The sequence below is a fragment of the Oncorhynchus mykiss genome, chromosome 12, assembly GCF_013265735.2.
Source record: "Oncorhynchus mykiss isolate Arlee chromosome 12, USDA_OmykA_1.1, whole genome shotgun sequence".
Taxonomy (NCBI): domain Eukaryota; kingdom Metazoa; phylum Chordata; class Actinopteri; order Salmoniformes; family Salmonidae; genus Oncorhynchus; species Oncorhynchus mykiss.
Genome location: NC_048576.1, coordinates 44,243,731 through 44,259,029, shown reverse-complemented (window position 1 = coordinate 44,259,029; position 15,299 = coordinate 44,243,731). Strand labels below are relative to the sequence as shown.

The 15,299-nt window shown below is 42.4% G+C and overlaps 1 protein-coding gene across 2 annotated transcripts in view; it reads left to right on the top strand.

Annotated features, from left to right (window-relative positions):
- LOC110537653 (MAP/microtubule affinity-regulating kinase 4) overlaps positions 1–13,423 on the top strand; it is a 49,405-nt gene extending 35,982 nt beyond the window's left edge. The window contains exons 14-18 of one of the 2 annotated variants that reach the window (XM_021623861.2): positions 1,141–1,244; positions 1,431–1,706; positions 6,993–7,075; positions 11,382–11,426; positions 12,068–13,423. In XM_021623861.2, coding sequence (XP_021479536.2) covers positions 1,141–1,244; positions 1,431–1,706; positions 6,993–7,075; positions 11,382–11,426; positions 12,068–12,132 — 573 coding nt within the window. In that variant the 3' untranslated portion in view covers positions 12,133–13,423. Of the gene's footprint in view, positions 1–1,140; positions 1,245–1,430; positions 1,707–6,992; positions 7,076–11,381; positions 11,445–12,067 lie in introns of both variants that reach the window. The other variant, XM_021623858.2, reaches the window with a different exon arrangement.
- The last annotated feature ends 1,876 nt before the right edge of the window (positions 13,424–15,299 follow it).

Here is a 15,299-nt window from a genome sequence, read left to right as displayed (position 1 = left end):
TGGCTTATAAAAGTTTTGACCGAAGTGTTGATAGTGTTGAATAACAACTTAAACATGAACTTACTCTTAAAAACAGAGTCTCTCTCTAGTCATGGTTTTAAAAGATTTGAAATCTCACAGTATCAACTTTGCTGTGCGCTCGAGGCTGTGCAGACACGGTGATCTGAGATATCTGATTGGCCAGCGGTAAGCCTATAGGTGCTCTTGATTTGCTCTCTGGGCCTGCCGGGTAGGCGGAGTTCTACTGTCAGACACATGAAATGGTTCAAAATGGGAATAATTTGCATTCCCTGTGCTACGACTGTTGAATCAAGTGCACACTGTCCACAGTACAAAACAAATAATGGGAAGGCAAAGTGTGGTTGGTGATCACTGCCCTAAGTAGTGCATTACTATACAAGGAATAGGGTGCCGTTTCAGATGCACTCTAGGTTAGAAAATGGAAGGCGCCATCTAATGCGCAATTGGGTTCATTAATTTTTGTGCAGAACACCCCCTTGTTTGATTATCAGCTGTTGTCACACACACATGGGTCGGAAAAGACAATTCTCTTTCTCAATAGTATGCACCGAAATCTTACGAGATGAGAAGCCGAAATTAGTATGACATCGTGGCATTTCAAACTAGAATCCTTAATTGAAACAATAACAAAGGGTCACCCTGCCTGTATTTTTGTAAAAAGCTGAGGGATGGACCTGGAGAAATGAAACCACTCTCAAATTCATAGACTAGAGCTATGGAAGCAAGGACTGACCGTCCATGATATCAAAATGATAGTTTTACAAATGTTTTGAGGCTATAAATTGTTTGTTTAATTTGACATTGTTTACGAACATTGGAGAAAAATAAGCTTGTATTTTAGGTTCTGATGGGATACGATGGGTTACGGTGCCAAAAGAACAAACAAATAAAAAATGGATGTAGCAACTAAGGAGACCAACTTTAAAGCAGCCAACATTTTCTACATTTCACATACTATAAAACATTATATTTTCACATTCCCAATCAGCCTACTATGTAGAACGCTAGTATGAACATTTGGAAACAGCCATTGAGTACTCCACTTTGGTAGTATGCAGTGACAACTTGGTAATGTCTGATTTGGACATTTGTTCTGATCCCGCCCTCCTACTTTCCCAGAACAATATCCCGGGAAGTGCTATGACCCGCCGGAACACATACGTCTGCACGGACCGCTCCAGCACCGACAGACACTCCTTGCTGCAGAATGGCAAGGAGAACAGGTAAAGGGCATGGAAGGACAAGGGGGGGAGAGACTCTCGAAAAGATGTCCTCTCATGTCCGCTGATGATGATATTTTTAGTGTTGTTGTTTTTTTATGTCAACCTTGTTATTGTGAAGTCAAAGACAAATGTCCACTTTGTGTGGACTGTAACATTTGTCTAATTCTAATTGCTTCTCTCCTCCAGCTCGCTGTCCCACCGCCTACCCCCCACCTCCCCCTCCACCCTGAGCATCTCCGGGGCTGGGGCCTCCTCCTCTGGCGAGCGCTGCCGTCTGACACGGGGCTCCACGATCCGGAGCACTTTTCATGGGGGCCAGTTGAGGGACCGGGGCCCGCCCGTCTACTCGGCCCCGCCCACCTCCCCCACGCTGTCCCACCACGACGCCAGTCCACTGCCGCACGCCCGCAGCCGCGCCACTTCCAACCTCTTTACCAAACTCACCTCCAAACTCACACGCAGGTAAGCGGTCAACTCCGTTACAGTCAGCTCCGTTACAGTCAGCTCCGTTACAGTCACCTCCGTACCAGTCACCTCCGTAACAGTCACCTCCGTAAAAGTCACCTCTGTAACACCTACCTCAAAACTCACAAGAAGGTAGTCTTGGACCAGGGTCATGTTTAGAATGGGAAACAGGGGAGGTAGGCCTACTACCTGAAGTTGTTCAAGAAGATCACAGATATTCATTCTCCGTTGCAAAACGTTACAGGGCACAGCCTTGGGTCCTGACATTGGAAACAGAGCTAAATACGTTTTTACCTTGGCTTGCTTGACCAAGAACAACCTCTTTCCTTGGACTTACCCAGCTCTCCCTGGCCTCAGCTATTATACACTGCTCAAAAAAATAAAGGGAGCACTAAAATAACACATCCTAGATCTGAATGAATGAAATATTCTTATTAAATACTTTTTTCTTTACATAGTTGAATGTGCTGACAACAAAATCACACAAAAATTATCAATGGAAATCAAATGTATCAACCCATGGAGGTCTGAATTTGGAGTCACACTCAAAATTAAAGTGGAAAACCACACTACAGGCTGATCCAACTTTGATGTAATGTCCTTAAAACAAGTCAAAATGAGGCTCAGTAGTGTGTGTGGCCTCCACGTGCCTGAATGACCTCCCTACAATGCCTGGGCATGCTCCTGATGAGGTGGCGGATGGTCTCCTGAGGGATCTCCTCCCAGACCTGGACTAAAGCATCCGCCAACTCCTGGACAGTCTGTGGTGCAACGTGGCGTTGGTGGATGGAGCGAGACGTGATGTCCCAGATGTGCTCAATTGGATTCAGGTCTGGGGAACGGGCGGGCCAGTCCATAGCATCAATGCCTTCCTCTTGCAGGAACTGCTGACACACTCCAGCCACATGAGGTCTAGCATTGTCTTGCATTAGGAGGAACCCAGGGCCAACCGCACCAGCATATGGTCTCACAAGGGGTCTGAGGATCTCATCTCGGTACCTAATGGCAGTCAGGCTACCTCTGGCGAGCACATGGAGGGCTGTGCGGCCCCCCAAAGAAATGCCACACCATGACTGACCCACCGCCAAACCGGTCATGCTGGAGGATGTTGCAGGCAGCAGAACGTTCTCCACGGCGTCTCCAGACTGTCACGTCTGTCACATGTGCTCAGTGTGAACCTGCTTTCATCTGTGAAGACCACAGGGCGCCAGTGGAGAATTTGCCAATCTTGGTGTTCTCTGGCAAATGCCAAACGTCCTGCACGGTGTTGGGCTGTAAGCACAACCCCCACCTGTGGACGTTGGGCCCTCATACCACCCTCATGGAGTTTGTTTCTGACCGTTTGAGCAGACACATGCACATTTGTGGCCTGCTGGGGGTCATTTTGCAGGGCTCTGGCAGTGCTCCTCCTGCTCCTCCTTGCACAAATGCGGAGGTAGCGGTCCTGCTGCTGGGTTGTTTCCCTCCTACGGCCTCCTCCACGTCTCCTGATGTACTGGCCTGTCTCCTGGTAGCGCCTCCATGCTCTGGACACTATGCTGACGGATACAGCAAACCTTCTTGCCACAGCTCGCATTGATGTGCCATCCTGGATGAGCTGCACTACCTGAGCCACTTGTGTGGGTTGTAGACTCCGTCTCATGCTACCACTAGAGTGAAAGCATCACCAGCATTCAAAAGTGACCAAAACATCAGCCAGGAAGCATAGGAATTGAGAAGTGGTCTGTGGTCACCACCTGCAGAACCACTCCTTTATCGGGGGTGTCTTGCTAATTGCCTATAATTTCCACCTGTTGTCTATTCCATTTGCACAATAGCATGTGAAATTATTGTCAATCAGTGTTGCTTCCTAAGTGGACAGTTTGATTTCACAGAAGTGTGATTGACTTGGAGTTACATTGTGTTGTTTAAGTGTTCCCTTTATTTTTTGGAGCAGTGCATATAATCACATACAGTACCAGTCAAAAGTTTGGACACACCTACTCATTCAAGGTTTTTTCTTTATTTTTACTGTTATCTACATTGTAAAATAATAGTGAAGACATCAACACTATGAAATAACACATATGGAATCATGTACAGTGCCTTGAAAAAGTATTCGGCCCCTTTGAACTTTGCGACTTTTTGACACATTTCAGGCTTCAAACATAAAGATATAAAACTGTATTTTTTTGTGAAGAATCAACAACAAGTGGGACACAATCATGAAGTGGAACGACATTTATTGGATATTTCAAACTTTTTTAACAAATCAAAAACTGAAAAATTGGGCGTGCAAAATTATTCAGCCCCTTTACTTTCAGTGCAGCAAACTCTCTCCAGAAGTTCAGTGAGGATCTCTGAATGATCCAATGTTGACCTAAATGACTAATGATGATAAATACAATCCACCTGTGTGTAATCAAGTCTCCGTATAAATGCACCTGCACTGTGATAGTCTCAGAGGTCCGTTAAAAGCGCAGAGAGCATCATGAAGAACAAGGAACACACCAGGCAGGTCCGAGATACTGTTGTGAAGAAGTTTAAAGCCGGATTTGGATACAAAAAGATTTCCCAAGCTTTAAACATCCCAAGGAGCACTGTGCAAGCGATAATATTGAAATGGAAGGAGTATCAGACCACTGCAAATCTACCAAGACCTGGCCGTCCCTCTAAACTTTCAGCTCATACAAGGAGAAGACTGATCAGAGATGCAGCCAAGAGGCCCATGATCACTCTGGATGAACTGCAGAGATCTACAGCTGAGGTGGGAGACTCTGTCCATAGGACAACAATCAGTCGTATATTGCACAAATCTGGCCTTTATGGAAGAGTGGCAAGAAGAAAGCCATTTCTTAAAGATATCCATAAAAAGTGTCGTTTAAAGTTTGCCACAAGCCACCTGGTAGACACACCAAACATGTGGAAGAAGGTGCTCTGGTCAGATGAAACCAAAATTGAACTTTTTGGCAACAATGCAAAACGTTATGTTTGGCGTAAAAGCAACACACCATCCCCACTGTCAAACATGGTGGTGGCAGCATCATGGTTTGGGAATGCTTTTCTTCAGCAGGGACAGGGAAGATGGTTAAAATTGATGGGAAGATGGATGGAGCCAAATACAGGACCATTCTGGGAGAAAACCTGATGGAGTCTGCAAAAGACCTGAGACTGGGACGGAGATTTGTCTTCCAACAAGACAATGATCCAAAACATAAAGCAAAATCTACAATGGAATGGTTAAAAAATAAACATATCCAGGTGTTAGAATGGCCAAGTCAAAGTCCAGACCTGAATCCAATCGAGAATCTGTGGAAAGAACTGAAAACTGCTGTTCACAAATGCTCTCCATCCAACCTCACTGAGCTCGAGCTGTTTTGCAAGGAGGAATGGGAAAAAATGTCAGTCTCTCGATGTGTAAAACTGATAGAGACATACCCCAAGCAACTTACAGCTGTAATCACAGCAAAAGGTGGCGCTACAAAATATTAACTTAAGGGGGCTGAATAAGTTTGCACGCCCAGGTTTTCAGTTTTTGTTTTGTTAAAAAAGTTTGAAATATCCAATAAATGTCGTTCCACTTCATGATTGTGTCCCACTTGTTGTTGATTCTTCACAAAAAAATACAGTCTTATATCTTTATGTTTGAAGCCTGAAATGTGGCAAAAGGTCGCAAAGTTCAAGGGGGCCGAATACTTTCGCAAGGCACTGTAGTTACCAAAAAAGTGTTTTTTATATTTTAGATTCTTCAAAGTAGCCATCCTTTGCCTTGAAGACAGCTTTGCACACTCTTGGCATTTTCTCAACCAGCTTTGCCTGGAATGCTTTTCCAACAGTCTTGAAGGAGTTCCCACATATGCTGAGCACTTGTTGGCTGCTTTTCCTTCACCCTTTGGCCCAACTCATCCCAAATCATCTCAATTGGATTGAGGTTGGGTGATTGTGGAGGCTAGGTCATCTAATGCAACAATCCATCACTCTCCTTCTTGGTCAAATAGCCTTTACACAGCCTGGAGGTCTGTTGGGTCATTGTCCTGTTGAAAAACAAATGATAGTCCCACTAAGTGCAAACCAGATGTGATGGCGTATCGCTGCAGAATGCTGTGGTAGCCATGCTGGTTAAGTGTGCCTTGAAATCTAAATAAATCACAGACAGTGTCACCAGCAAAGCACCCCCACACCTCCTCCTCCTCCTCCATGCTTCATGGTGGGAACCACACATGCTGACATTATATGTTCACCTACTCTGCGTCTCACAAAGACAGTGGTTGGAACCAAAAATCTCAAATTTGGACTCATCAGTCCAAAGGACAGATTTCCACCGGTCTAATGTCCATTGCTTGTGTTTCTTGGCCCAAGCAAGTCTCTTCTTATTATTGGTGTCCTTTAGTAGTGCTTTCTATGCAGCAATTCGACCATGAAGGCCTAATTCACGCAGTCTCCTCTGAACAGTTGATGTTTAGATGTGTCTGTTACTTGAACTCCGTGAAGCATTTATTTGAGCTGCAATTTCTGAGGCTGGTAACTCTAATGAAATTATCCTTTATTGCAGAGGTAACTCTGGGTTTTCCTTTCCTGTGGCGGTCCTCATTAGAGCCAGTTTCATCATAGCGCTTGATGGTTTTTGCGACTGCATTTGAAGAAACTTTCCGCATTGACTGACAAGCATGTTTAAAAGTAATGATGGACTGTCATTTCTCCTTGCTTATTTGAGCTATTCTTGCCATAATATGGACTTGGTCTTTTACCAAATAGGGCTATCTTCTGTATACCACTCCTACCTTGTCAAAACACAACTGATTGGCTCAAACTCATTAAGAAGGAAAGAAATTCCACAAATTAACTTTTAATAAGACACACCTGTTAATTGAAATGCATTCCAGGTGATTACCCAATGAAGCTGGTTGAGAGAATGCCAAGAGTGTACAAAGCTGTCATCAAGGCAAAGGGTGGCTACTTTGAAGAATCTCAAATATAAAATATATTCTGATTTGTTTAACACTTTTTTGGTTACTACATGACTCCAAATGTGTTATTTCATGGTGTTGACGTCTTCACTATTATTGTACAATGTAGAAAATAGTAAAAATAGAGAAACTCTCGAATGAGTAGGTATGTCTGAACTTTCGACTGGTACCGTATATATAATGTAAGGAAGCATGTGCTTCCTCCGTGCCAATCAACTATAGCTGACCTGTTATCCACCACTCCCTTGGCCATGATTCAATGATATTCTCTTTCTCCCCCTCCTCCTCTCCCCTTTATTTCTCTCTCTTGCTCTTCCTCTTCCTTTCCGTACATCAGGGTCAATCTTGACCCCTCTAAGCGCCAGGGCTCAAACAAATCAGTCTCGGGTTGTACCCTTCCCCAGGGATCAAAAACAGTTAGTAAGTTCCCATGATACTAGCTTCTGTCTGCCTGCATGTCTGCCTGCCTAACCTACTGGATGTGTGTGTGTGTGTGTATGTATGTGTGTGTGCGCGCACCTGTCTGACTGTGTGCTTGTTTACTTACTTATATGTTTGCCTGTCTGTTACATTTATTTTTGTCTGTCTGCATGCCTACCTGTTTGTCTATGTCTTACCAACCTGTCTAATTTGCCTAGTACTTGTATGCTGTAGTATGCCTGCCTGCCTGTCTTCCCACTTGTCTTTGTTCTGCAGCTCTCTGCTTTTTGGTTAATTCCTTTGGCATACCCTTGTCATCCATTGTCTTGGGGGTAACACTTTACTTGAATGTTGCATCATAAGGGCTACATAACACTGTCATTACAATGACATGTCATAAACCGTTTTGACTTGCTGCAACTGACTTTAAACTGTCACGACACAAACCATGAATTAACTATGGCAGTTTTGCTAGACGATTGGCTAATCTACAGTAAACATAGTCTGTATCATTTTGACAGTGTAAAGGCATTTGTCATAAAAAACTGACACCTATGACATCTGTTATGGCATTGTTATGAAAGTGTTATGTAGCCTTTATAATACATTGGGCTTCTGTTAAAATAAGTATTTGTTCCAGGGGCACCATCGTAGTGGATAAGGTCTTCTTGTGACTCCATCTACTTTGTTTTAGTTTTATTTTGAATGACATTTTATTCCCGGGCATGAGGATTATCTTTGTTGTGTGGTGGAATTAGGGTTGCAAATTGAGGGTATATTACCGGAAACGTTCAAAGTTTACCATTAAACTATCAGTTTTTTTTTTTTTGTGCGCATTTTATCAGATGACTATCTACTGTAGTGACGTTTTTGATACTTCAGATTATCACAGGTGTCTCTAATTACCTCTGGAACTATGTGGCCTTATCACACGGAAACGGTGGTGGTGTAGTGGGGGGTAAATGTAAGTAAATGCAATTTAGCCATATGTTTTTGTTCCTATACAGTTTAACCACTGTATTTTTTTAAACCGCGACCGGCGATCAGTTTACCCACCATTTTTTTTTACTTTACCATTACCTCACTGCATGTAAAATGTAGAATATATATATATTTTTTAATTAGAATGACAAAACTGTCAAAAATCGTCCTAAATATAAACCATCAACTTAGTGAATACCATTGGTGTTTTTTTAAATGTACGCACTTTTATTTATATTACTATGTCAATATGTCTTTATTGTAAATATTTTTGCGCGGAATTGGTGGCAGTTGTGAAAAAAGTCAATAGTTGTAAGAGTTGCAGAGTTAATTGAAAATAATGCAATTGTTAATTATATGCTTTTTTCATTCATTTGGCTATTTTCTCTTGAACCATATGGTCTATCCACTAGAAACTCATGGACAATATGGACACAGATCAACAACAAAAAATTAATACTATATATGAAAAAAACTCATCCTAATTACCATAGATTGCCACAGATGACCTTTTAATTACAAAAAGTACAGAAGATTCCGGTAACTTTGGTAAATATCCAGTATCTTTGCAACCCTAGGTGAAATTGATAGTGATGGACAGTTGGTGTCACAGAATGCACCAACATTTACACTGCTGTGGATTCTCCCACTTCGCCTTAAAAGACATGGAATGTAATCACATCAGTACAGTTTACTGTTCTCAATGAACAAACACAATATGAGACGCTTGGGGTTGTTTATTCATTTCTTATATTGATACAGCGTTATTATATTACTCTGTTGTGCAAGTCAGGGCGCTCTGATACAGAGTGATATTTGTGCCAATAAAAAGTATGTTGCACTCTTATCACTCCATACTCTGACCTGTATACATGAGTTGCAACTACGTCATCTGATCGCGTCACCACATTGTTATCAACATTCTCAAGACGCTGTCAGCCATAGTGGCTCCTGAATGTCGAGTGGTGCCCAGTCATTCTGAACAGAGGCTAATGATTGTTTCGTCTTTACAGTATACTGTAGTGGCATGAACATATAATGACATTAATAGTAGGCAAATAATAAGTAGGAAACAACTTTGTCATCACCATGATGTTGTTACATTTACTTTGGACAGAAGACAATGTTGTCATTAGCTAGCAAAGTTTATCAAAAATACCTAGCAATGCTAACGTTAGCTTAAATCCGGTGCTCTCCTCTCACGCTTATCTAGCTAGCTAACATTATACTGCATCTAAAGGTAATATGAAGACATCACAATTAGAGGTCGACCGACTATGATTTTTCAACGCCATACTGATTATTGGAGGACCAAATACAGCCTAATCTCGGGAGTTGATAGGCTTGAAGTCATAAACAGCCCAATGCTTGAAGCATTGCAAACGCAGGAAAGTGCTGTGTGAATGCTTACGAGCCTGCTGCTGCCTACCACCACTCAGTCAGACTGCTCTATCAAATCATAGACTTAATTATAATATAATAACACACAGAAATACAAGCCTTGGGTCATTAATATGGTCAAATCCGGAAACATTAATGTCGAAAACAAAACATTTATTCTTTCAGTGAAATACGGAACCTTCTGTATTTTATCTAACGGGTGGCATCCATAAGTCTAAATATTGCTGTTACATTGCACAACCTTCAATGCTATGTCATAATTACTGTATGTAAAATTCTGGCAAATTAGTTTGCAACGAGCCAGGCGGCCCAAACTGTTGCATATACCCTGACTCTGCGTGCAATTAACGCAAGAGAAGTGACACAATTTCCCTAGGTAATATTGCCTGCTAACATTAATTTATTTTAACTAAATATGCAGGTTTAATTTTGATTTTAAGAAAGGCATTGATGTTTATGGTTAGGTACATTCGTGCAACGATTGTGCTTTTTTTGCAAATGCGCTTTTGTTAATCATCCCCCGTTTGGCGAAGCTGTGTCACGTTCTGACCTTTATTTCCTTTGTTTTTGTATTTAGTTAGTATGGTCAGGGCGTGAGTTGGGTGGGCAGTATATGTTTGATTTTCTATGATTTGGGGATTTCTATGTTTCGGCCTAGTATGGTTCTCAATCAGAGGCAGGTGTCATTAGTTGTCTCTGATTGAGAATCATACTTAGGTAGCCTGGGTTGCACTGTTTGTTTGTGGGTGATTGTCTATGTTAGTGGCTTGTGTCAGCACAGGTCTCATTTGTAGCTTCACGGTCGTATTTGGTTTATTGTTTATTGTTACTCTTTTGTATAGAGTTCAGTGTTCTCTTTATTAAAATTCACTATGAACACATACCACGCTGCATATTGGTCCTCTGATCCTTCTCGCCTCTCCTCTTCAGATGAAGAGGAGGACGACCGTGACAAGCTGGCTGTCTTTGTTGGGAAGAAATGGTCTTCACACAGTTCGCAACGAGCCAGGCGGCCTAAACTGCTGCATATACCCTGACTCTGTTGCACTGAACACAAGAGAAGTGACACAATTTCCCTAGTTAAAAGAAAGTCATGTTATCAGGCAATATTAACTAAATATACAGGTTTAAAAATATATACTTGTGTATTGATTTTAAGAAAGGCGTTGATGTTTATGGTTAGGTACACATTGGTGCAACGACAGTGCTTTTTTCGTGAATGTGCTTGTTAAATCACCTGTTTGGCAAAGTAGGCTGTGATTCAATGATAAATTAACAGGCACCGCATCGATTATATGCAACGCAGGACAAGCTAGATAAACTAGTAATATCATCAACCATATGTAGTTAACTAGTGATTATGTTAAGATTGATTGTTTTTTTACAAGATAAGTTTAATGCACCTTACCTTGGCTCCTTGCTGCACTCGCATAACAGGTAGTCAAGCCTGCCACGGAGTCTCCTCGTGGAGTGCAATGTAATCGGCCATAATCGGTGTCCAAAAATGCAGATTACCGATTGTTATGAGAACTTGAAATAGGCTCTAATTAATCGGTCGACCTCTAATCACAATGACAACAAAAGGTTTTCCTACTAATTATTTGCCTCCTTTAGAAATGTTAATCAATGGCAGTTGACAATGCATTGAGTAGAATGTTCACTCGGGAGTCAGCCCTCAATATAGAACTTATAAAACAATATTGTGACGCAACGTACAACCGATGAATACCTGGAGTTTTTTTGTCGCTGTTGTCGTTTGCTTGTCCTCACTCTATGATTTCCTTTCTTTTTGAATGGCTTCAAAGTATTGTGGATTGATGGTGACTCTCTCTGTGTACTTGGTGGACATGGAACTGCATCTCCCTTAAAACACCTCTCTGATTCCCCATTTAATTGTGTGTGTGTGTGTGTGTTCTCTACGCAGGGTCACAAATGAACCTGAGGGAATCTGCCGATCTGCGGTCACAAGGTCAGTATATGTCACAAGGTCAGTATATCCGGCAACCCTTTGTCACCTCATCTATAACCCCAACATAACCGTGTTAGGTTGTTGTCATGTTTTAGACAGTAAACTTGCTCACATTAACTGAAAATTCATTCTTAAATTTAAAGGCCCAGTGCTGTCGAAAATGTTGATCAGTGTTATTTTCTGATAGTTGCTGGTTGAAAATACAATATACACAGGACCTTCTAATCAACAGGCTTGCATCGTCTGGAGTTTTTGCTTGCAATGGTGACATCACCATCGGTAAATTGGTAAAGAGACCTAAAACAAATAGAGTTCCAAACCTCTCTGCCAATACAGCTATTGTTCAGTTTCCCCCTCCCCACTCCTAGCAAAATTCTTGATTAAGAAATATGTTTTTGCTAAAAACAAATGAAATATATTGCAGTAAGGTACTTAATTGTTACCCAGAAAATATTTGATATTGATATAAAAATGGCTGCATTGGGCCTTTACTAGATTCAACCACCCATTCTCACTTTCTTTTCTCCTTACCCACCCCTTTCCCTCTAACAACTCTTCTCTCCTCCTTTTTCTTTTACTCTCCCACCACTCTGTCCTTTCTCTTTCTTTTTTTTCTGTCGCTCTCCCTTTCTGGTCACCAGTCGCCATTTACCTGGGCATCAAAAAGCGGCCGAGCCCCGGGCCATCGGATGTGGCTGGAATCTGAGGGTACCCCGGGGGCGGCGGGACCCAGCGGAGGTGGTGCTGGCTCTGTGGGAGGCGGCACGGGGCTGCGGCTGCCAGGTCCACCACGCCGGCCCCTTCCTGCTCTCCTGCACCCACGGGGCGTCCGGAGGTTGCGTGGCCTTCAAGGCAGAGGTGTGCCACCTCTCCACGGGGGGTGGTGCCTCCAACAATAAGACTTCCAACGGGGTGCGCTATACACGACTTTGGGGAGCACCGCTCGTTTTCCGGGACATCGCCATGCAAATCTCAAAGGACCTCGAACTCTGAATATAATGGGGGTTGAGAATGATGGAAAGAGAAATACAGAGAAAGAGGGATGTGGGGCTGGACTCAAGATAAAATACATTTGCCCCTGTCTCTTACGTGGCTATAGCCCTACCCCCCTCCGCACCAGTCTCAACCTAACCACCCGCCCCCATCGCCACACCACCCAGACCCAAATGTACCCCCCGCGTCCCTCTCACCACTACAACTGAACAGCTTCACCCACTGGAACCTGATCAGACAGGAATCCAGCTTAAAATGTTTTACTGTTACCTCTAGCCATAATGACTATTACTTTTATGATTGGTATCATTGTCTTTTTTAACGATCACCAACTCCGTACCGACAACATCAAAAACATTCTCGAAAACATTTCTCGTGTACAGATATAGGATCTTGATTTGATCACCCTGTTGCAGGATAACTTTCCTGCAATACAGGAAATGTAAAACTTGTAGTGTATTTGAGGTTTAAAAAGGCTTCTGAAGTTTGTAATTTCCACTTCAAAATTTCAGACTTTATTTTCCCTTACGAAAAATGTATCAACCCATAAAACATTTCCATTAATTATAATCCACATAATAATTCATAATTCCTGTTGCTGCAGGATTATTTTCCTGCTGTAGCTAACTGGCTCAAATTAAGATCCTACATCTATGTATGTATTGCTCTTTCTTCTCCCATTTGAACATTGATACTGATGAAGTGATCATCCAAGGACTTCTGTGGACGATATGCACAAATAGAGACAGTTAACTCAAGGATTTGACAAGCGGCATCAAAGGTTACTCTGTTTTTCTATTTGTGCACAGTATAGGCGGGATTGGATTGTTGGGCAATGACAGAAGTTGACAAGACACTTTGTACCAGCCAATGGGAACCTTCACATCCATTTCCACTAACATCATCAACTGAAAAAGGTAGTAGCTGGGGATGTTATCTCGGACACATCATGAATCTATCTCAGTTAGTCTTACTGCATATGACATAAATAAACTGGACTGATATAGGTTTCACTTTTGTAGTATTGTACAAACCAAACACCATAATAAGCTATTATGTTAATGTGTAATGTCAGGCAGTATACACTTTAGTACATATCATGCTCCATTTTAGATATCAGTGCCAATACGAAAACTGAATCTATGTACAGTGCATTCGGAAAGTATTCAAACCCCTTGACTTTTTTCACATTTTTTTACTTTACAGCCTCATTCTAAAATGGATAAAACATGTATTTTTTCTCATCAATCTACACACAATACCCCATAATGACAAAGCGAAAAACAGGTTTTTAGACATTTGTATGAAACAAATATAACAGAAATACCTTATTTACATAAGTGTTCAGACCCTTCGCTATGAGACTTTAAATTTAGCTCAGGTGCAACCTGTTTCCATTGATCATCCTTGAGATGTTTTTACAACTTGATTGGAGTCCATCTGTGGTAAATTCAATTGATTGGCCATGATTTGGAAAGGCACACAACTGCCTATATAAGGACCCACAGTCGACAGTGCATGTCAAAGCAAAAACCAAGCCATGAGGTCGAGGGAATTGTCCGTAGAGCTCCGAGACAGGATTGTGTCAAGGCACAGATCTGGGGAAGGCTACAAAAAAATGTCTGCAGCATTGAAGGTCCCCAAGAACACAGTGGCCTCCATCAATCTTAAATGGAAGATGTTTGGAACTACCAAAACTCTTCCTAGAGCTGGCCACCCGGCCAAACTGAGCAAGAATCCAATGGTCACTCTGACAGAGCTCCAGAGTTCCTCTTTGGAAATGGGAAAACCTTCCAGAAGGACAACTATCTCTGCAGCCCTCCACCATTCTGGCCTTTATGGTAGTGTGGCCAGACGGAAGCTACTCCTCAGTAAAATGCACATGAAAGCCCACTTGGAGTTTTCCAAAAGTCACTTAAACTATTTGGCCTGAATGCCAAGCGCCAATTCTGGAGGAAACTTGGCACCATCCCTATGTTGAAGCATGGTGATTGCAGCATCATGCTGTGGGGATGTTTTTCAGCGGCAGGGACTGGGAAACTAGTCAGGATCGAGGGAAAGATGAATGGAGGAAAGTACAGAGAGATCCTTGATGAAAACCTGCTCCAGAGCGCTCAGGACCTCAGACTGGGGAAAAAGTTCACTTTCCAACAGGACAACGATTCTAACATGCTGACTAGACCGGACACGTCGCGTGCGCGAGCGTCACAAAATACATTTAGAAATCCATGTTATTCAATTATTTCACCCACACTGCTCGCGTGCACCAATGAGCGTCTGCGATGCCAAGGGCTAAAATAGGACTCCTTTCTATTTCTGATGCCGATCGCGCTGCAAGTCCTGCCTCTTCCATCTCCTCGTTAGTTTATAGAAGCAAGTACCCACATGCCATCTCCTCATTGGTTGAATGATGAACTGTTGCCGGTTGTCGTGGTAAAACTACGAAAGTTTAGATGCCAATCGCCATATAAATTAAACGATGAAAAGGCCTGGAAGGAGGAGAGATGACTAGAAACGATTTGGTTGGCTGTTTTATGTGTGGATTAATTGTCGGCGTAGGGCACCTTGTGCCTTCCAGGTAAAATAACAACTCGATGTTTATATCCCAGGACAAATTAACTAGCAACAGCAAGCTATCTAAATAGGACAAATTAGCTAGCAAGTGCAAGCTAACTAGCCTAATTGCCATACATGTTTAAGGCTTTTCGACCTGTCCCCAAATTAATGTCATTGGTTCAGAGTTTGTTTTGATATTTTAACCTGCTTGTCGTGATCGCGTTTGGTGTAGGGGGACAAAATAAATGTATGCACAATAGCGCATGATGGCGCACGCGCACAGCCGGTTTGGGTTCCGTGTAAGCACACAGCCAAGACAGCGCA